Here is a 23,701-nt window from a genome sequence, read left to right on the forward strand (position 1 = left end):
TGTGTGTGTGTGTGTGTGTGTGTGTGTGTGTGTGTGTGTGTGTGTGTATGTGTGTGGTGGTGAGAAGACTTCATCTGCTGTCTTAGCAAATTTCAAGTATACAAATTGTATACATATATCAAGTCATCGCATAGTAATCTTTAAATATGGACAATTGTATTGTTCAGTTATCCCTTGATAAAGCAGGGGGTGGGGGAAGAGTTTCCAGGTGCATCCGACATTTACAAAAAGATGTCATTTTTCTTATATCAGGGAAGGTAGGTCAACGGCCTTAGATCTGGATGTTATAGCTATTTACATTTGAGAGGGCTCTAGGGACAAGGGCAAAAACTGATCTAAAATAAATTTCCTTCCAGTGTCAAATGTACACCTGAGACTTTAATGAACACATGTCACACCCTGTGGTTACACTGAGAAGAGTCCTTGCACCCAGCCTAGGCTGTGGGATTCAAACTTCCTACTAGAACCAAGGGTTCTGGGATAGTTTATCTTTTTTCTTTCTTTCTTTCTTTTTTGGTGAGGAAGATTGGCCCTGAGCTATCTGTTGCCAGTCTTCCTCTGTTTTGTATGTGGGACACCACCACAGAGGGTGGCTTTCATGAGTGGTGTGTAGGTCCACACCCGGGATCTGAACCTGCGAACCCTAGATCACCTGAAGCAGAGAGTGTGAACTTAACCACTACACACTGGGTCAGTCCCCATGGACTCTTTATCTTAAGTAGCAAATGAGTGGGGTGGGGAGGGATGGGTGGAAGGCTCATTGCTGACAAGGATCACTGAATAAAAGGGAGCCTGACCCTTTATCACAGATGGTGAGGTCACATTTAAGTGTCAGCATTTCTCAACAAGGGTCACAGTTCCACGTTTGGCCTCACAGCCTTATCACAAGCCCATGGCCCGTAGAGGACATAAGATCCTATTATTTCCATGTGTCCTGGCCTGGGTCACCTTCATGGTCTGTGATGAGGATTATTTTAGGCTGGTTACTTTTAAAAAAACTGCAGATGGGAAGGAGGCTCTGAGGAGTGGAATTTGCTTGCCGTTTGATGAGAGACATTTCAATTTGTGAAGGAAGTCTCCATCTCTGGGGGTGTCTCCCTCTCTGCACCAGGAGGAAGGGGGATGACCTTATCTCTAGAAACTCTTAATGGGGACGGCAAGGACTTAAGTGTTGTTTATTGTGCTTGTCTGGTAACCTCATGTAGCTGACTCCCCCCACCAGCAACATCCTCTGGGAAGCACAGGACATCCTGACTTAACCTGGTCTGATTGTTATCTAAAGTTATAGGACCACCCAATAACCAGACCCACCTGCACTGATACCATTTTAACAACTTTTTTCTACATGTTCTTTCCTTTGTCTTGTAAAGAGACAACTCACATACCTATGCCTTAAGTTTAGCTCTAACCCTCAACATACTGCAGCAGCTCCTCCTGCCCATGGGTCCTGTCCCCATGCTATTCCATACTATTCTCTGAATAAAAGAGTACTGCTGCCAGACCTTGAGAGTCCAAGAAATCTTTCTTTCAACTTCTCTGCTCGCTGAGCCCGCATCAGTCTGTACTTGCGCCATTTGAAACTCAGTCAGTACTTCCCCCTGCACATCTGCACGGAAGAGTTCACCAAGAGCTGGGTGGAAACAATAGAGGCAGCCCCAAGCCAGGAAGAAATTCTGTTTAAACGCAAATGTGCCAGGTGAGTCTGGTTCCAACCGCCAGCCTAGGTGGGTTCTGGTGAGCCCTGCAGCCTCCCACCTGCTGTCTCTCTGGCCTGAGGGGGCGTGGCGTTCAGGGCCGTCCAATCAGGGGAGCCGGTGGGGCAGGTGGGTGGGGCCATGCACTGGACTTCCTGTGAAGGCGGCTTCCGGCTGCTGCCGCGCTGCAGGGGAGGTGTTGTCTGGCCTACGGGTCCTGGTGGCTCTGCTGCACTCTCTGTCGCGCTGTGACCTGCACTTGTCGTGGGGGTCGTAGGAAGGACTCGGGGGACCCAGGAGCCCTAGAAATGGTGAATGTGCGGCCCGGGGGTGAGGACGCGGGAGGAGGGGCTGGTGGGAAGCGGCGGAGCGGGCCCGGCCTCCCGCGGTCCCCTCCGGGGTCTGCGGCCCCGAGTCCGCGGTGGCGCCGCTCGGCCCTCAGGCCCCTCCGGCCGCAGCGTGGGGGCGGGGCCGGCAGCCGGGCCCCGGGCGTCCTGTGGTCCCTGCGCGCGGCGACTTGGGCCGGAGCGTCTCTGGGCCGCTGTGCGCCCGCAGCCCCGCGTGTCCCAGACGGTGGGGGGCCCGCGGGAGGGCCCGCAGGACAGTCGGGCCTCGGTCTCCGGGGTCCGTGCGCGGAGGGGCTGCGGTCTGTGGGGTCCCCAGGGCCTCCTTTCTCCTCAGAGGGCACCCGTTTTCTCCATAGTTTTCCAAATGTTTGGGGAGCAGCCTCTCAATCCACAGTCCTTTCCCCACAGGCTGCTCTTCCTGGGACTGACAGTAAATCCGTAAATTTTCAGATGCCTCCCCGCACTCCCAAAGCCACTTCCCCTCTTTCATTCACAGGATCTCTATCAACACTTCCTCCTCCATGGCGCGTTTCAACCAGACCCGATATTTTAACCGTTGATCGTTATGCCCCAGAGGCTCTATTTTTTTTTTTTTGTAAGATTTTATTTTTCCTTTTTCTCCCCAAAGCTCCCCCCCCCATAGTTGTATATTTTAGTTGTGCGTCCTTCTAGTTGTGGCATGTAGGACGGGGCCTCAGCATGACCTGATGACTGGTGCCATGTCCACGCCCAGGATTCGAACCCACGAAACCCTGGGCCACCGAAGCAGAGCGGGTGAACTTAACCACTGGGCCACAGGTAGGCCCAGGATGGCTCTATGTTAAAGATTAGATTTGTCTGTGTGATGCGGACTCCGGAAGCAGAGAAGTCGAAAGAAAGATTCCTTGGACTCTCAAGGTCTGGCAGTAGTGCTCCTTCATTCAGAGAACAGTGTGTGGACAGGACCCATGGGCAGGAAGAGCTGCAATGGATTGAGGGCAGGGCTAAATTTATAAGGCATAGGTATGTGAGTTATTTCTTTACAAGACAAAGGAAAGATCGTGTAAAAAAGTTGTGGGGCCGGCCGGTGGCGCAGTGGTTAAGTTCGCACGTTGTGCTTCAGGGGCCAGGGGTTCGCTTGTTTGGATCCAGGTGCAGAGATTGCTCCACTTGGCAAGCCATGCTGTGACAGACGTCCCACATATAAAGTAGAGAAGGTGGGCACGGATGTTAGCTCAGGGCCAGTCTTCCTCAGCAAAAAAGAGGAGGATTGGCAGCAGATGTTAGCTCAGGGCTAATCTTCCAAAAAAAAAAGAGTCATTAAAATGGCTGGTGCAGGTGGGTTTGGTTATTGGGTGGTCCTGTAACTTTAGATAAGAATCAGATTGGATCAGGTCAGGATGTCCTCTGCTTCCCGAAGGATGATGTAGATTGGTATGCAGGGCAGGACGCCTTGGGCTTCTTTCCCTGGGGCAGCCTCGATCCTCATCATGTGGATATTTTACATGAGAGGAAAGCAGAGAGTAACCACCTGGAACCTCATTGCAGGAAATTCTTGTGCCTCTCCCCCAGGATCGTCTGGGCGCAGACATCCTATGGCAAATCCTTTGGGCAAGCGTTCCTCTTGGAAAAATGTCCTGGGTTGTCTGTCCCATTGGTATTTCCCCCCCGCCCCGGTTTGTGAATGAGAAAAAATTATTCACTTATTTAAGTCTCCGTTTTTCAATAAGGGTAAATATAGTTAATCAGTAGAGCTTGAAAGACACTATAAAATAGTTCCAAACAAGCAACAAAGAGGTGAATTTCAGGAAAAATATAATATTCCTTTGTTACATTCCATTTGTTAAGAATACTTGTTTCGCTCTTTCCTAACTTGAATGTCTGTCGTTAGTTTCTGAGGTGCGGTCGTTACTTTTGGATGCTTTCAAATGAAATTCCAGGGCTTAGACATGCAAACCACAAATGTTCAAGTGTGATGTCTTGTCATGGAAATAATGTAATCACAGGACCAGGAACAGAGTTGTCATCCCAAAGCATGGGTCTTTGGCATAAGGGCTATTTTGAGCTGATGATTATTGAAAAACAGCAGACAGAGGCAAAGCTCTGAAAACCTAGTAGAAGTTACCCTTTTGTAACAGAAATTTACATTTAAGAGAAACGTCCCTTTGTAAGGGTGCCTCCCTCTCTGTGCCAGGAAGGGCAGGATGACTCCAGATCTCTAGAAACTCTTTATCAGTGGAGAGTTAAATCTGCAGACAACTTGCCCCTTGTTCACTGGGCTTTTCCTCTAACCTCCCATCACTAACCCCATCTTAACAGCAAGATGTTAAAGCTCTTTGTCACAGGAGGCGGCCAGCCAGGAGCCTGTGCCGAAGAGAAAGTTTTGATCTGCCAGTCTGACCTCACCCTGCCAGGTCTTTACATCCCAGCCGGCCCTCCCTGCTCCCTTAAGCCTCAGCCCATGCTTTGGATGAGGGAGACGGAGTTGAGAGCCTGTCCTCCTGTCTCCTTGCTAATCGATGGCATAGTCAACTGTTTCTTCTTTCAAAGACTGGTGTGCCGTGGTCTCAGCTTCTGTGCGCATCAGGTGGCGAGCCCTCGCTCAGTAACAGTAGTAATTGACATTTTTTCTTAAAGGAATAGACATTTGTGCTTTTCTAGTTGAAGTGGTAGAAATACCTTACACTTTTCTTCCCTATTTTCCATGAAAGGACTGGGTTTAAGTGATTGTGCTGGATTATTGAAACACTGGCTTTGTGTGATTTAAAATAACAGTGATGGTCCAGAGCATCTCCAGTGGGGAGCAGAAGCCTGCAGTCAGAGACCCAAGCTAAGGCCCCCTTGGACCTGCAGAGGGAAGGCCTTGCAGGCCCAGTTGTCCTTCCTGGGGAGCTTCCCCCTGCAGGTGTCCTACTGCTCACACCCTCATGGAAGGAGCCTTGATCCTCAGAGGAGCTGCAGAGCCCTGGAAAGCTGGGGGTGCACGTGCTCACGGGGTGGGGAGTGACGCCCTTTCTGAGGTTATAACTGTGGTTCCTTAGGCCTGGACATTTTTAGATGTTACATTTGAGTTTTGCATCGACACTGTAGGTGCACTGAGAGTGTAATCTGTGCACAGTGAGAAAGTCTGTGAAGATCAGGTGTTCCGTTCTGTGGACAAAGGGATCATGAATTTGGAGTTCATGTGGGTCAGAAGCTTAGACTGATTTTAGCTGAGAGTTTCCTCACTTATGAGAATGGGAGCCTGGGGGAGGCAGTGCTTCCATGCTCACAGGAGAGGCAGGGTGTGTGGGGCTCCCAGAGTGCATTCCTGTGGCTGCTCAGGGGTCCCCACCCTCCTTCACCAGGGACTGACCCTCTCCAGGGATTCTGTCTCAATGGGGAGAGTCTATACCTCAAGTCTCGGAATATGGTCCCTTTCTGAGTGTGGGTTTCCTTCTGAACTGCAGGCCAGCAGGCTGCTTCTATGAGCTGACTGAAATATTCATGTTTCTGTCCTCGGATTGCTTTATCAGTTGAATATTACAATCCTCTGATTCTAGTTTCCATTTGCACTTGGGGTTTGAAAATGTAATGTCAGAGATATGATGTGAGCAAGGCAAGAAAACTGGAAACAAACAATTTTTTTCCTTTTAGACAAGAGAACCTCAAGATGTGCGATGGGTGTATTTCAGTTCTCAGGTACATTTTCCATGTTTAGGTCAGTTTTGTGTGTCCATGTCCCTAGAGAACTTTGACATTTAAAAGGCTATACTATTCCTAAGGCAAATGAATTTTATTTATTTTCTTATTGTTTGTGTGTGTGTGTGTGAGGAAGATTGTCACCGAGGTAACATCTGTGCCCATCTTTCTCCATTTTATGTGGGATGCTGCCATAGCCTGGCTTGATGAGGGGTGCTGGGTCCACACCTGAGATCCAAACATGCGAACCCCAGGCCACCGAAGCAGAAGAAAGTGAACTTAACCACTATGCCACCGGGCCAGCCCCTGAATTGTATTTTAATAGATGTGGGGAAAAGGCACTTGAATTTCTTGTTTCATTGATATGAGGAATCAGGTCAGAGCTTGTGTAAATCTTTGGCATTCCTAGTTTATTTCAGGGCTTAATTGCAAACCCCTAAGGTATTATAATATGCTACTCCTTCCTAAAATATTCCCAGGGTAAATATAGTGGAGGCAGAAACAAAAATGCCCTTGTCTTTTTTGTTAGAAAGAGATTGGTAAATTTTTTATGGTTTACAGTTTTATATTCATTAAAGGATAAAATCTTTTTTTTTCTTTTTGAGGAAGATGAGCTCTGCGCTAACATCTGCTGCCAATCCTCCTCTTTTTGCTGAGGAAGACTGGCCCTGAGCTAGCATCCGTGCCCATCTTCTTCTACTTTATATGTGGGACGCCTGCCACAGCATGGCTTACTGAGAGGTGCAGTGTCCACACCCGGGATCCTAACTGGCGAATCCTGGGCCACTGAAGTAGAACATGTGAACTTAACAGCTGCGCGACCTAAAGGATTAAATCTTGAAATAGTTTACTTTGTAGAAATGTTAAAACTAAAAGTTATTTAAAACTGATGATCAAACATAGGAAAATATGGCATATGTACATGTCTCTCCTTATTTTATTTTATTTTGTTTTTGAGGAAGACTGGCACTGAGCTAACATCCATGCCCATCTTCCTCTACTTTATATGTGGGACACCTGCCACAGCATGGCTTGACAAGCGGTGCATAGGTCCATGACCAGGATCCAAACTGGCAAACCCCAGGCTGCCAAAGTGGAGCATGTGGACTCAACTGCTGTGCCACTGGGCCAGCCCCTGTCTCTCCTTATTTCAAGTGAATAATACATGGGAATGTTCTTTCTTTCTTTTGAGGAAGATTAGCCTGGAGCTAACTGCTGCCAATCCTCCTCTTTTCGCTGAGGAAGGCTGGCCCTGAGCTAACATCCATGCCCATCTTCCTCCACTTTATATGTGGGAAGCCTACCACAGCATGGCATGTCAAGCGGTGCCATTTCCGCACCCGGGATCTGAAGCGGCAAACCCAGGGCCCCCGAAGTGGAACGTGAGCACTTTAAGCGCTGGGCCACCGGGCTGGCCCCTGTATGGGAATGTTTAAAAAATTTGTAACAGAGGACAGTAGCTAAGAGAACCTCCTGCCCACATGCCCTGCCCCACTCCTGCTCTTACTCGAGCCACTCTCGAATGACCGGTTTTGCTCACTGCTTCATCATCCTGTTAATGTTTCTTTATATAAAAACAAGCCAGTGCGAATGCCTATTTTTGTCCCTCAAGTTTGTTCTTGTAATGAGTGGCCAGGGTTTGATGCTGATGCTGTTTGACGACTGAACACTTAAGCCTCACCCTCCCTTTTCCCCTGGGCCTTCTTCCCTGGACAGGCTGATGAGAAAGCCTGGAGGCTCTTGCACTGTGGGCTGCTGCTTGCTGCGTGGCTCCTCCTGGGCGCTGTGCTGCCCTGTGTTGCCCTGTTGACCCCACCAAGCCCAGGTTTCAACTGCAGAGGACACTGAGTTGGCAGTTTTGGGAATTCCTGTCCTCTGAGAGCAGGAGTCTGGGAATCCGGCCCTCCTTAATGTGATCTTCTGTCGGTGTCTTGGGTGGCATCTGTCTGTGTGTTGAGAGTGAAGGTGAGACTGAGGCTGGAGTCGCCTTGACATTAGGGGGAGTCTGCAGTTATGAGGATGATTGTACCCTGTCACTGAGCTGAGCCCATCTGATGGTCGCTCCTTAAAGACCAATTATTTCAGAGAGAAAGAAGGGCCAGGAAAGTGCAGCCAGTAGGAAGCAAGATTCCAGAGGGCTCCCCAGGGCCCCCAAGTCACTCTGCTGCTGCTCCCAGCCCTGTACCTGTTGCAGCAAAGATCCTGACCCTCTGGGTTATAGTGGACCAACCACAGTCTGAGTTTGGCCCAGTGAAGAGATTCATTCAACCCAACTTAAGCCCAGGCACCTGAAACTCTATAAAGCAAGCAGTTGTCTTGCCCCTTTGTGGTAAAAGAATTCTGGCAATCTCTTGACTCAGAGATCCCCAAAATAGAAGTCAGAGTCACACTCGTCTGTACACTAATAGGTCTACAATAGCAGGACACTCGTCATCCACCTTGGGGTTCCGCCACTACTGACAGTGACCATGGCACTTCTCAGAGAAAACAGTGCTGTGCTCCCCCCCCCCCCCCCCCCCCCCCCCCCCCCCGCCACCGTGGGTCTCAGGCTCCTAGAGCACAGACTGACTTACTGAAATATGTTGAAGTCATAGCACAACTAGAAGGACCTACGAGTAGAATATACAACCATGTATTGGGGGGCTTTTGAGAGAAGAAGAAGAAAAAAAGATTGGCAACAGATGTTAGCTCAGGGCCAGTCTTGAAAAGGAAATAACTTGAAGTCAGTTGAATGAGAGATGTCCTGTTTCAGTAAAAAAGGGGTGAATTGGATGCATTACAGTGCATGGTGCACGTTAGCATTGACTCTCTGTGTTACACACTCTGTGGGTTTTGGCAAATGTGTAATGATGTGGAGGTATCATTTCTGTATCATGGAGTGTAGTTTCTCTTCCCTGAAACTCCCCTGTGCTCCACCTATTGACTCATCCCTCCCTCCAACCTCCAAATCCTTCACAAGTAAAGATCCTTCTAGTGGCTCATACTTTTGTCTTTCCCAGAATGTCATATACTTGGAATCATACACTGCATAGCCTTGTCACATTGGCTTCTTTACTTAATAATAGACTTCTAAGGTCCCTCCATGTGTTTCCATGGCGTGATACCTCATTTCTTTTTATCATTGGACGGTGTTTCATTGTTTGGATGCACCACTGATTGACTGTTCGATACTTGAAGGACATCTTGTTGAAAATTCTAACTCTTGCCAATTATGAATAAAGTGCTTCTAAACAGTCTTATGTAGGTTTTGTGCGAACATAAGGTTTCAGCTCATTTGGAAAAATACCACGGAGCGTGATTGCTGGATCTTAACTCTATGTAGTGACAATGTGTTTTATTCTGAAAGGAGGTTCCTGTCTTGCAGTGTGGGTGTTCCAAATCCTGTTTCCACCCGTGATGAACTAGGGTTCCCTGTAGCTTTGCATCTTCACCGATATTTGCTGTTCTGAATATTTTGACTTTTACCCATTTAATAAGTGTTTAGTGATCCCCATTGTTGTTTTCTTTGCAATTTCCTAATGACATTTGATGTGGAGCATGGTTCATGTTGCTTATTTCCCATCTAGATCTCTCCTTCAGTGAGCTGTCTGCAGATCTTTTGCCCATTTTTAATTGCATTTTTTTCCTCTGACTATTACGGTTTAAGAATTCTTTGCATATTTCAGATAGCCATCATTTATCCAATAAATGTTTTACAGAGATTTTCTCTTACTCTGAATTGGTGTTGATCTCTTTACACCATCTTTTTCAGAGGAGGAGTTTTTCGTTTTACTTAAAATTGTAAAATTTTTGTTTTTTTCTTTTGTGGACCTTGCTTTTTGGTTTTCTATGTGAAAATTCATCAACAAACACAAGGTCATCCAGATTTTCTTCTGTGTTATCTTGTAGGAGTTTATTCTTTTGGCAATTTACATTTAGGTCTATGATGTGTTTTGATTTAATTTTCATGAAAGTGTGAGGCCTGTGTCTACATTTGTTTTGTGTGTGTGTATTTGCACATGGATATCCATTATTTCTCCCACTGTTTGTTTAAAATACTTGCTTTTTCATTTGAATCTCCTTTCCTTCACTGTCAAAGTTCAGTTGACTCTGTTCATGTGGATCTAGAAGGAAAGCAAACTTGCTGTACTCTCTTATTAGTCCCAGGAGTCGTTTCTGTCATTGTGAGTTCTTCCAGTTGTTGCATAGAGACAGTCATATCATATGGAACAAACACCATGAATTCAGCTACAGGATTTGTGAAGGTGTTCTTTCTCAAGAAGTGGAAGTTCCCCTCTATTACTAGTTTATCTTAAATGGATGTTGCTTTTATCAAGTCTTATTTTATATTTATTTCCCCTCCTTTCCTTTCTGATACTAGTAATTTCTGTCTTCCCTCTTCTCTTTGTTGTCTGGACTGGATATTTCTCAATTTTATTGGTCTTGTGAAACAAGCAGCTTTTTTCATTTTCTCCATTGATTTCCCACAATGACATTCATTTCCTTTCTTATTTTATTATTTCTTTTATTCTGCTTGCTTTGGGTTTAACTTGTTCTTCTTTTTATTCTTTGCTAAGGTACGTGCTTGTGTTAGTGATTAGAGATCTTTGATTTTTCCAGTGTATTTGTTTGATGGCATGAATTTCCCCCTGGATACTGCTTTCACTACATCCAAGAACCTTTACTATGTTGTGTTTTCATTTTTTTAATTCAAAATAATTTTTCATTTTTCTTGAGACTTCTAGTTTGATACTTTGTGTTATTTAGAAGTATATTTTTGAATCACCACATATTAGGGGGTTTTCCAACTTTTTCTGGTATTGCCTTCTAGAGGAATGCCTATGTGGTGTGAGAGCCTACTTTGTATGATTTCTGTTCTTTCATATTTGTTAAGGTGTGCTTTATGTCCCAGGATGTGGTTTGTTTTGGTGAATGTTCCATGTGAACCTGAGAAGAATGTATATTCTGCTGTTCTGTGAAGTATTCTGTAGATTACAATGAAACCCAGCAGTTTCGCAGTGCTGTTCATTGCACGTCTGTCCTTCCTCACTTCCTGCCTACTGAAATTTCTAATTCCTGATGAGGGGGTGTTGACATCTACAGCTATGGTACTGGATTTGTCTCTTTCTCCTGCATTCGATCAGTTCCTCCCTAAGGTGTGTTGCCCCTCTGTTGTTAGGCAGGTACACATGCAGCGTTGCTGTGCCTTCTCAGAGAATAGGCCCCTTTATCCGTACCTACTGCCCCTCTATCTCTGCATCTTCCTCAGTTTGAAATCCGCATTGTCTATGATGTCTATTCCTCTGGCAGCTTCCTTTGATTCGTGTTGGCATGGTCTGTTTTTCTCCGTCTCTTTACCCTTCATCTCTCTCTGACTTTATACTTAGAGTGGGTTTCTTGTAGACAACATATAATGGAATTTTTTGAACTCTGTTACTGTGTCTTTCAGTTGTAATGAGACCATTGATGATTAAAGTGGTTGTTGATTCAGTTAGATTAATATTTACCAAAATTTCCCACTTTTATCCTTGTTTTTGTCTTCTACCTTTTTGCCACCTTCTCTGGTTAAAATTGAGCATTTACTGTAATTCTTTTTTCCCCCCTCTTAGCATATCAGTTACACATTTTTTTAAAAACACATTTTAGTGTTTGTCCTTGAGTTTTCAGCGTACATTTACAACCAACCCCCCCCCACCAAGTAACACTGTGCCGCTTCACCGTGTGCAAGTACCTCTTAACACAGTCCCCAATTTTCCTTTCCCTGTGTCTTGTCACATTGCTGTCATGTATTTCACTTGTCCATAAGCTTCTTATTACCAAATACATTGTTGCTAACATTAGTTTAAACAAAGTGTCATCTGTTATATTTATTATAAGAACCAAAAGATATTTCCCCTCATTTTTTCTTCTTCTAATCCCCTACCTTTATCATTTACATTCTTTCTGATAAACTTTCAAGTAATTTTCATCCCAAGTATGTGTACTCGGGACGAATTTCCTCAAATTTTGTCTCAGAAAGTCCTTATTTCTTCTTTGTACTGAAGGATAATTTTGCTTGACCAAATTCTAGGAAAGTGGGTTTCATTTTCAACACTTTAAATCTTTCAGTCTCCTCTGCTCTTGTTGCATGGTTTTGAGAAGAAGTTCAATTTAATTCAAATCTTTGTTTCTTTCTGTCGAAGGTGTGTTTCTTCTCTGGCATTTTTTCGGTACATTCTCTGTGATGTTTCTCTAGTTTCAGTGTGATACCCTTCAGGTGTGCACTTTTGTACTTTCCCGTGTTTAGTGTTCCATGAGCTTCCTGGATGGACAGTATGCTGGCTAGCATTGATTTTAGGATATTTTGGTGATTATTACTTCATGTTTTCTTCTCTCTCTTTTCCTTCAGGGATTCCCATTATCTGTATTTTAAGCCTTCATTTAAAGAGGGTTATCCTAGGCTTCGTGGAAATTGTGTTCTGTCTTTTTTGTTATTTTTGCCCTTGCATTAGACTCTGGTGAAATAGATTTTTTTTTTTTTTTTAGTACACGCCTTATTAAGAACAGAATATGTGGGGCGTGTTTCAAAATGCCATCTTTTTTTTTGTCTTTCCCAAGTTTGGAGACACTGGTTTGTCCTATGATCTCAAGGCTTTCCTGGATCTAAGAAGGGTTCTTCATGTCAAGTTCATTTTCTTCTTGTGAGATCAAGAATGACAGCTTCTAAGCTCCTTAGGTGCAGGATCAAAAGTTGGCAGGGCATCATCCAGAGTGGCTGGTCAGGAAACACTTCCTCTTGAAGTTGGACAAAGGAAATTTTATGTTCTTTGGGGGAAACCACTGTTAAATCCTGCATGTATTTTATAATCATGGGCAAATTTAACATCAAACCATTGTGGTCTTCAAGGAGCTCCCCTGCAATCTATGGCTCTTTATTTTCCTCTAAAGATTGGCACCTGACCTAACAACTCTTGCCAATCTACTTGTGTTTTTTTTTTCTTCTGCTTTTTCTCCCCTAATCTCCCCAGTACATAGTTGTATATTGTAGTGGTGAGTGCCTCTGGTTGTGCTATGTGGGATGCCGCCTCAGCATGGCCTGATGAGTGGTGCCATGTCTGCACCCAGGATCCGAACCAGCGAAACCCTGGGCTGCCAAAGTGGAGTGCGTGAACTTAACCACTTGGCCACAGGGCTAGCCCCAATCTGCAGCTCTTAACCTACCCCTCAAGGGGAGCAAAGCTCAGGGTACACTGTTAGCATTTGACCAGAACGAGCTCTTATGGCACATTATCTCACACTGTGTTCTAAATTTGGTGAGAAGTAGCTTTGAGGCCCATACGTATAGTGATCTTATGGTCTAAGTTTTCATGGCTTCTTCCTTGTGCCTGAGCTCTCAGTTCATAATAATTCCAGCCCCATCAAATCTTCCAGAGTGAGAAAGGTAGAACTGAGTCTATGATAGATATTACACAAGTTAAAAGCACTCTTTCACCACAAGAATATTTACATTCAGCCAGCTGCATCTGATTACCTGTAATGGCCTGGAGTAGTTTAGGACAATGTGGGCAGCTGGGCTTGGTCAAAGTGTGATTTCACAGGCCTCATGGACTCTAAGTTTGGTGATGGGACCAGAACAAAAAGCTTCCAGTTATTCACTATGTTTTGTTTTGTTTTGCTTTGTTTTGTTTTTTTGAAGATTAGCCCTGAGCTAACTACTGCCAGTCCTCCTCTTTTTGCTGAGGAAGCCTGGCCCTGAGCTAACATCCATGCCCATCTTCCTCTACTTTATATGTGGGACGCCTACCACAGCATGGCATGCCAAGCAGTGCCATGTCTGCACCCGGGATCCGAACCAGCGAACACCAGGCCGCCGAGAAGCAGAACATGCAAACTTAACCGCTGCGCCACTAGGCCAGCCCCATTCACTATGTTTTTATTCACTGAAACGTCCCATAGATTTCACCCTCTGCGTCAGGGAGTGCTGTAACCAGTGGGTAATGTGGAAGAAGATGAAAGAACTTTTCTTACGAAGAATCATGGGTCCACAATTGATGTTTGTTTCGTTTGTATAGCATTTCTGTCATTTCCCAACATGTTCTGGAACTTGTTCTTAGAGAGAAATTGGATGGAATGTGATCACAGTAAAAATGTGTATTTCCATGTGTTCACAATATTGTTAAATTGATGAGCATTGTGTACAGAAAAAAGGGAGTTTGTGATGATCACACATAGAATGAATGTTTGGAGATAACAGAATCCCATGTAACCTTCCTAGAATTGGAGTCTAGATCCCCAGTGCTGTCAGGCTCACGTATCCTACTCTACACACTTTTGTGGTGTTTTAGGACTCGGTGGCCATTGAGGACGTGAGTGTGAACTTCACCCCAGAGGAGTGGGCTTTACTGGATCCTTCACAAAAGAAACTCTACAGAGATGTTATGTGGGAAACCTTGAGGCACCTGGCCTCAGTAGGTAAGAACGAGGACATTCCTCACGTCATCAATGAAAGAACAAGTGGTTCTTGCCCATCATCAGTGTTCTAAGATGTAGAATGTGGAAAGGGGAGGTTGTTAGTAAATAAAGTAGAAATGGCCATAGATTATCGTATACTTAGAATCTAGAAATTTTTGTCTAATTTCTAATATTTGGAATAAACTTTGTGGGTCTGCATCTCAGGAATAACATGGGAAGATTGTGACGTTGAAGATCAGTACAAAGGCCAGGGGAGAAAAGTAAGGTGAGTCACACAATAGAAAGCTCTGTCTCATGTGAGAATCCTTGTAGGTTAAGAAATTGTTTTAAAAAAGAACAAACAAAACAAATAAGCCTTGCTTCAAATTTAGCTATTCTTAGAAAATTTTCACCAAATATACTTTCTGAAATGTGATGTAGAGGTTCACTTTTTGCAGAATATTTCACTTAGAAATAATATTAGTGAACCTTATCTGTGAATATCACTGTTTGGATAATAACAAGGGTGAAGTCCTCTTTCAGAAAATTCAGTATATTTCAGAGAATTCACAGAAGGGAGAAAACATAAACATTTCCTATCAATCATAATAAACATAAGAAATATTGGGGCCGGCTCCGTGGCCGAGTGGTTAAATTCGTTTGTTCCACTGTGGTGGCCCAGGGTTCGGGTCCTGGGTGCAGACATGGCACCGCTTGTCAGGCCACGTTGAGGTGGCGTCGCACATCCCACAACTAGAAGCACATGCAACTAGGATGTGCAACTGTGTACAGGGGGGGTTTGGGGAGATAAAGCAGAAAAAAAAGGGGGGATTGGCAACAGTTGTTAGCCCAGGTGCCAATCTTAAAAAAAAAAAAAAGAAATATAAAATCATTAATAGAGAAATCATTAACAATATGCTTCTCATTTTTACAGAAAGCGTAGGGTAGGGAGAGTCTGTGAAAGTGAAGAAGATAGTCAGTTTGGAGAAAACTTCAGCCTTCTTCCAAATCTCAGTCTGAACAAGAAAACTACAGGAGCTAAACCATGGGGATGCAGTGCATGTGGAAGAGTCTTCACGCATCATTCATCCCTTAAAATGCACATTAGATGTCACACTGAACATAAAACATATGACTATCAAAAATATGGAGAGAAGCCATATAAATGTAAGGAATGTGGGAAAGCCTTCACTTATCTCACTTTACTTCGAGCACATGAAAGAACTCATACTGGGGAGAAGCCCTATGAATGTGAAAAATGCAGTAAAGCATTCACTTGTTCCAGTCATCTTCTAAAACATGAAAGAATTCATACTGGAGAGAAACTCTATGAATGTAAAACATGCAGTAAAGCATTCACTTGTTCCAGTTCTCTTCAACTTCATGAAAGAATTCATACTGGAGAGAAACCATATGAATGTAAAAAATGCAGTAAAGCATTCACTTGTTCCAGTCATCTTCTAAAACATGAAAGAATTCATACTGGAGAGAAACCCTATGAATGTAAAACATGCAGTAAAGCATTCACTTCTTCCAGTAATCTTCAACTTCATGAAAGAATTCATACTGGAGAGAAACCCTATGAATGTAAAACATGCAGTAAAGCATTCACTTGTTCCAGTCATCTTCTAAAACATGAAAGAATCCATACTGGAGAGAAACCATATGAATGTAAGAAATGCAGTAAAGCATTCACTTGTTCCAGTCATCTTCGAAATCATGAAAGAATTCATACTGGAGAGAAACCCTATGAATGTGAAAAATGCAGTAAAGCATTCGCATGTTCCAGTTATCTTCAAGTTCATGAAAGAACTCATACTGGAGAGAAACCCTATGAATGTAAAAAATGCAGTAAAGCATTCACTTGTTCCAGTCATCTTCGAAATCATGAAAGAATTCATACTGGAGAGAAACTCTATGAATGTAAAACATGCAGTAAAGCATTCACTTCTTCCAGTAATCTTCAAAGACATGAAAGAATTCATACTGGAGAAAAACCCTATGAATGTAAAACATGCAGTAAAGCATTCACTTGTTCCAGTTCTCTTCAACTTCATGAAAGGATTCATACTGGAGGGAAACCCTATGAATGTAAAAAATGCAGTAAAGCATTCAAACCTTCCAGTTCTCTTTGTGTTGATCAAAGAAGTCACACTGGACAAAATCCCTTTGAATGTAAAATATGTGTTAAAGCCATCAGTTCTACCAAGTCTCTTTCAAGACATGAAACAATGCACACAGGAGGAAAACCTTACAAATGTGAAAAATGCAGTAAAGCATTTGCTTCCTCCAGATCTCTTGAAATACATGGAAGAATTCATACTGGAGAGAAACCCTTTGAATGTAAAACATGCAGTAAAGCATTCACTTCTTTCCGTTATCTTCGAGTCCATGAAAAAAGTCACACTAGAGAAAAACCCTTTGAATGTAAGATATGTGGTAGAGCCTTCTGTACTACTACTTATCTTTCAAAACATGAAACAACGCACACAGGAGGGAAGCCCTATGAATGTAAAAACTGCAGTAAAGCATTCGCTTCTTCCCATTCTCTTCAAATACATGGAAGAATTCACACTGCAGAGAAACCCTTTGAATGTAAAATATGTGGTAAAGCCTTCAGTTATACCAGTTCTCTTTCAACACATAAAAGAACTCATACAGGAGAGAAACCCTATGAATGTGAGAACTGCAGTAAAGCATTCACTTGTAACAGTTCTCTTCGAAGACATGAAAGAACTCACAGTGCAGAGAAATCCTATGAATGTAAAGAATGCAATAAAGCCTTCACTGCTTCCAAATTTCTTCGAGTCCATTTAAGAAGTCACACTGGAGAGAAAGCCTATGAATGTGAGGAAAGTCAGAAAGGCTTTAGTTCTCATGCAAACTTTTGAGGATATGCATGAATGCACACTAGAGGTAAAAGCAGGTAGATAGAAACAATTTGGGATTGTGGTGATTGCACTTCTTTCTTGAAGGCATGAAAGGACTCACTGGATAAAAACGTCTTGAATGTTCAGAGCAAGAGAAAGAGTTCAGTTGGCCTACACCCTTCTATGTGAAACTCCCACCAAAAAGAAATGTAAATGTAAGTCATATGAGAAAGCTTCATGGAAATTAATTTGTACATGAGGTTCTAGAAAACTTTCAACAGGAAAGAGTCGTTATAAAAGTGGTAAATATATTGTATTTATCAAGCCTTTCTTAAAGTGCAACATTAGACTGTGGATTTCTATAAATTACTTCAGAAACGAATATTGAGGTGAGATGATTCTGCTGGTCCTTCAGAAGTAGTAAATAAGACTCAGGTAGTGCATTTCCCCTAAATCAGTTTTTTTTTTTAAATAATGTTTTAATTGTTCTGTGTTAAAGGGCTATTGAAAAATGACAGTTTGTATTTGTTGTGATTTTCTTACTGGCCTTGTATTTACAGTTCCTGGATATGCCTCATCCATTGTACATATTGTACATGTTTTAGAGAAAGCGCCTTTTTGGGGGTGGTGGGTGGAGGAGCCTGTTTTTATTTTCTGTACTATTAAACAGTTGGAAAAAATTATGTATGGCAAGTTTATCCAAGAGTGTACTTCCTGTGAATTCTTATTTTCCCATTTGGGCCTTTGCTGTTTGTCCTTCCTTCTGACTGGTATTTGGTGAATAGACTGAATTAAGTAGAGGCCTGTGGCAGGCAACAAAATCTAGAGCTGGACACATCACCCCTGTACTGCGTTATGTCAGTGAGAGTAATCTGAACAGCGAGATCTTTAAGAATCCGTCCCCTTTATGGTGCCGTGTTTGGAATTCCCCAGTGGCCTCACTTGCATGAGATTTGGAAGGCAGAAGCACACAAGGCCTTAGGCCGATTTTCGAGCCACCACACAGGGATGGAGACAGTTCCATAGGGGCTTCAAGGACACCATCTTCCATCCCTTTTTCTGGATTCTTTGCCCTTCTTGTCAAGAGTATCTTGAAAACCACCAAGAATTAGTTGATTTCCGTATTGTTAGAGATGCACTTTCCACTAGTTTCACATCAAAGATCCATTCGAGTTAGGGTCTTTCTGTAAGGCCTTTTGTGTCCACGAGGAATCTAATTCAGACCTTCGTGGTTGGGAGTATTCTCTGATTCCCCTTTTCTCTAGATGATAATTGACTAAAGTCTAAGCTGTATAGGAAACACTTTTGCTGTTCATAGTACTCATGAGCACATTTTCCTGATTCACCATGGCATCTACAATGGGACATGAAAAGAACCTGCAAGTTTGTTTCTCTGCTGCCTTGTGCAGCAGCTGCCTCGACCCAGTTGTTCCATGTGAGAACAATCACCTTTCTCATGTTGGGAAGACTGTGTGTGTTTCTTGTTACGTGTAGCTTGAATGTATTCCCTCGATGTGTTTTCAGTGACCTTTGAGTGTATGTCAATAAATGTCCATCTGTTTGGGAAATGAACACTTCTCTAGTTGTTTCACTGATACATTTTATCAACTGTTCCAGTCCATCATATGTTAATAAATATTATAGTGGATTTCATTTTTACAGACTATTAATATCCATTTTTGCTTATGGATTTTCAGATATACTTTGCAATGTTCTTCATTTAGTCATTATACATTTGGAGTCAATTTTATCATGTGCGGTCCAATTCAGGTGTTTCTTCATCAGGCAAACTAGTTCTTATTCTTTTACAGTGTAACTTTTGTCATGAAAATAATTTCTCATTCATTTTTAACCCCAAAATTAACCACCATGTTTTTCCTCAGTGCCCTCTTCCAGTGACCTGCAGGATTGCACCTGCAGTCAGAGAGGGGTGTAAGGAATTCTAGTAAGAATGACCACAGACCTAAAGGACGTTGAGGTGTAGCGGTAACAGTGCTCAAAGGACTTCTTACAAGATTTTAGCCTGTGTTTGTGGACTTGACTGCTATTCAAGGAGGCAGGTTATTTTCTGTATTCAATGATGTGAGGAGGTAAACTTAATCCTAACTTTTGTAAACTTTTTTTTTTTGTGAACCAAGTCATTGTTTTCTAGAAGGCAAAAGAATGTAATGAGTGTAAGTTAATTTTTAAGAAGTTCCAGTCGTTTTAGCAAGAAGAAGGGAAACAGCCATTTTTATGATGTGGACTTTTATCCTTCATCATTTTTACCTCATAGGGTCACAAAATACTGTTAGTTTTGTCTTGGAAACTGTGTACTTTTAATGAACAAGCTGTCGGACACTTTTCTCTTCAGCAGGGTAAGACTTGGCCTTGCAGTTGATGCAGCCAGCTCCTGGTCCTCTGGAACAGCTTTGCCTTTCCTACAGTCAAAACACCGATGTATTTCCTGTGGTGAATTAGACACTGTTTACTGTGAAGTACCTCATTGAAATACATAACTTCTCTTCTTAGCATCCTACATAACATTTTCAATATCTGCTTTAGACTCAGCTGAGGCCTTTGAGTTTAGGTAAATTGTGAGACAGTGCAAACCCAGGCAAGGAAATAGGACCCCTGTGCCAATCTGACACCTTTCCTTCTCCGGGACTGTGCTCTTGCTGGTACCGTTTCAGCGTCCCTCACAAGCCATGCAGTGTGGAGTCAGTGTACTCACTGTAGCAGAGCTGAGACGCAGTAAGATCTGGATACAGAGCATGAAACAGACAAGTCCTGGCAGTCCTGGTGCTTCCATGTTTGTGGAAAAGCAGAAGTGATGGACACAGTGAAGCTTTGTTTTATAGAATAGAAGGAAGGCCTTTGAAGAAAAGTAAAAAATAGCATTGAGCTAATAGGCTGAGGTGTGTTTATATGTTTTCTTTTAGGGTAGAAGAGTGAGGATGTCATTATTATCTGGGACTTGAGACTTCCTATTGATCTAAGCCACAGATATTTGTATTGTCTTTTGTTTTTAATGTCATTTGAGAGGATTTTTATATTACCATCAAATATTTAAAATGTTATTTTTGGCATTTTCATTTTGCTGCTCTGCAGACTGGAGTGTGCAACATACACCCCAGTAAACCATGGAGTTCCTCCCACTTAGAGAGACAGTTGCCTTCACCTGCACTGTTCTAGCTCATCCTGAGTGAGTTCTATGAGTAGAGTGACATCTATGTGAGTCCGCTGTGATCTCCCCATGGAAACACCACAAAGAGTTCTGGGTCGTTAGAGGCAGTCTTCAAAGGAGCATTTGAGGTGAGCTGAAGAGAGAGGGTGTAATTTTTAGTAACATCCTAATTGAGTGTAAGAGGAGAAATGGGAAATTTTCACCATCTTTTCATCACGGGTGGCGGGAAGTCTTTAATTTCAATGATCCAGAAAGCCCCGGAGCCCAGGTAGCTGATCACAGGTTTCATTTCCGTATGCTTAGACGTCCAGCACATGGTGTGGAAAACTGGGGAAGAGCAATAACAGCTTCAAGGTTTAAAACAGCAAAGGGAAGGGAATGTTTTCCTTTCTTTTTTTTTTTTTTTTTTTTTTAGTGTGAACTTATGAATTGGAGGGGTTTCATTCAAATGGACAGCACAGTATTGTTCTTTTCAGGTGATGGGATGTTTTTTACCTCTTGATGGCAGTATTCCTAACATTTCTGAAAACTCATGAAAGCACTTAAGCATTTTATATACGTGTTATATATGTACTTATTAGCAAGTGAATAGTATAATTCCTTTCATATGCTAGAAGAATGTCAAGGTCTCCTGAACCTGGATTTTTATGTGGTCAAATCTTTCCACCACTGTGGGATCCTTCTTAGGCCCGTTGAAGACTGAGTCCTCAGTCTTCAACGGGCCTTTCTTGCAACCCTGGCTTATTTGAGAAAACACCCCCTAGGGTTGCACCTGCCCTCAGCTCGTGCTCATAACAGGAGTGAAGTGAGAGGGCTCCCAGACTCTGTCTTTGAGTTTAAATCAGGTTCGTGGACAGGTCTTTGGAAATTCTGTGGTTAGAAACATAAAAGTGTATCCCAAGCAGAATCTGCCTGGGGGCATCCTCATCCATGGATCCTCATCCATGTGGGGACATTTTAAATATTTGATGGTAATATAAAAATCCTCTCAAATGACATTAAAAATAAAAGACAATACAAATATATGTCCTTTTCAGTGCCGTCCATAGACCATTTGCAGCTCTTCACTTCCCAACTCAAGCCTACTCTATGCTTACTTGGGAAAACCTTTGAAATCCACATGTCTCAGTCTATATTTTTTCTGAGGCAACAGGAGGGGGCTGTGAACTGAGACGGTGACAAAAGCAGTGGTAGAAACCATGTCCTGGGCATATTCTGTCAGCCACAGTGACACAGCCATCTCAAATTTATCAGATCTGCTTGCTTACTTCACACAACACTTAGAAATTGACTTACATTGAATTGGGAACAGAAGGCTCTGGAATGTTTGAAATAACATTCCATTCGTGTCCCCCTCCCCGCAGTCCTTCTCAAAGATGCCTTAGCCGCCTCTCATTGAGCATCCAAGCGTCTCTAAACCCCCATGCTGGACATAAATTACCTAAGGCATTCTTGTTCCAGAACTATTCTCTTCATTGGGTGCTGCAGACAATTAGTGAAGCCACTGTGGCAACTGACAGAGTCTTTACGTAAATGGAGTGCCTTCCAGCGCCTGAATGGATGATCCTCCAAGCCAGCTTCCCATTTTGCCTTGGGTCCTGAATGCAGGCCCTCCCAGGCTTTCTAATCAAAAGCCTCCTCATTGAAGAGATGGGTATTTACAGCATGGAGCCAACATTGCTCCTCTGGAGTATCCCATGAACAGTCGAAAGTGCTTTGTTCTTCTCTGATGTTATCCATTCTGAGGAGATCATTTCCATTTTAGACACACTGGCCACTTGGAGAGTCACTTAGGAGCACATGGGTAACCCGGGTGTTCGTAAACTTTATGGACAGTGTGAACCATCACAGCCAACGGAGTCCACTGCAGAGATGGTGCCTTCTGTCGCTACATCAGACAGGCCATCCTTGATCAGAGAATGGACTGAAGCATCAGACTGATCAAACAACAGTTATGTTAGGAATAGAAACTTTCTTAGCCCAGAATCCAACCCGTCTGTACATTTTTACAGATCCTGGGCCATTACCCATCATCCAGCTGTGCAGTCCCACGAATAACACCAACCCATTATCCAAGGTTGCCCACTATGTCTTAAAGAATTGTGGGACTATCTTGCCTGTCAAATACCCAACTACAAATCTGGCCTCTCCTTACCCTGCCCATATGAAACGTCAAACTGCAGAGGGTGATTTTTATTGCTCAGGGTGATCAATTGACTTGAATTTCTGAGGCACATGTCAACACCTCAGACCTGATGGTGTTAACCTTGGCCTTACAGTCCCACATAATGTGAAACCACTTACAGACCTCTAACTTAAGACTCTAGGCAAAATTCAAGTGATTTCCCTCCTCTGCCGTGGTTAACCCAGTGATGGACCAGTGAACCTGATGTGAAAAAGCAAGTCACTGGTAATATCATCAATGGACACAACTTCCACGATGAGGAAGTTGTCCCTACAGCTGATGGCAAGTAGATTTGGTAGGCCCATCACCACCTCCCCTGGGCTCCTTGCTGTGCTCAGACCATGGTAGAACTTGAAATGACAAATTACTCATGCCATCATACATTACCCTGCTGAAGCCAAAATGCAAGGACTCGCCAAGATGCTCTAAATTTATTGATATTATCAGCTCAATTCTGAAAAGGGGAAACACTGGGCTCTCAAATCAGTTGTTCAGTGGACATTTTCCCTCTTTTACCACCGCAGGCTACCCACCTCCTAGGATGGTCTAATGGCCTCCTCAGGCCAGTTTGCTTTTTTCTCGATAGGTCTTCCTGCTCGTGGAGGCATGGATTAGACTCACTCCCAGTCTTTGGGGCTCATTGCTTTGTTGTCATTGTCAGGCTCACTGGCACCTGATAGATAGAAGCCTTTCCCTGCTGGACATTCATGCCAGAACGGTCACACCTACAGGTCTCTGGTTTATTGTAACAGTGCACCCTGGCCACCACTGTCATATCCCACTGCCAAGTCTTCCCCTCACATCGCCTGTAGTTTGTGTGCCCTGCATGTCGATACTTCATTTGAGGCACCTTCAAAACCCCTCTGGCTCATCACATACAGATGTGCTGTTTTCCTACCATTTGCCCTCACATGCTCATACTCATGGGAGTCACTGGTACTGACCCGGTAACACATGAAATCATTCAACAAACATCATTCCTGCCAATCAAGAAATGCCCTAAACACTCAAAATTCGTGTAGCAGACAGCTAGTGTTTGAGATGTTTTCCCTGAAGGAAAACCCCCTGGCAGCCGTGGTAGCTGCAGAGCAGTTGGCTTTAAAGTATTTATTACCCATCCGGGGAGAGCTCTCATCCTCTAAGAGGGCTGCCTGTGGTATGTAGGTAGGAAGGTGCCACCAATAACACAACAAATGAGACAACAGATTAAAATAATATCACTTAAATATTTGAACAATTGTGGAATCATACTTACACTTTTCTGGATCCCTCCACACATTTGGATGATGATTCAAATTTTTTTGAGCCTTTGTCATCTTAAATATATGTTGTTTGCACTTTGCACATGAATGTCTAATTAATATTCAAAT

General features: G+C 43.3%; 1 protein-coding gene across 1 annotated transcript; it reads left to right on the top strand.

The window, feature by feature from the left end:
* Positions 1 to 1,922: 1,922 nt before the first annotated feature.
* Positions 1,923 to 18,285, top strand: LOC124252545 (zinc finger protein 709-like). Its single transcript, XM_046686188.1, has 6 exons — positions 1,923 to 2,005; positions 14,005 to 14,131; positions 14,336 to 14,396; positions 15,045 to 15,325; positions 15,410 to 16,213; positions 16,691 to 18,285. Exons 1-6 carry the CDS (start codon positions 2,003 to 2,005, stop codon positions 16,999 to 17,001), a joined length of 1,587 nt encoding a protein of 528 aa, XP_046542144.1. The 5' UTR covers positions 1,923 to 2,002; the 3' UTR covers positions 17,002 to 18,285.
* The last annotated feature ends 5,416 nt before the right edge of the window (positions 18,286 to 23,701 follow it).

The sequence above is a fragment of the Equus quagga genome, chromosome 14 (assembly GCF_021613505.1).
Source record: "Equus quagga isolate Etosha38 chromosome 14, UCLA_HA_Equagga_1.0, whole genome shotgun sequence".
NCBI classification, from domain to species: Eukaryota; Metazoa; Chordata; class Mammalia; order Perissodactyla; family Equidae; genus Equus; species Equus quagga.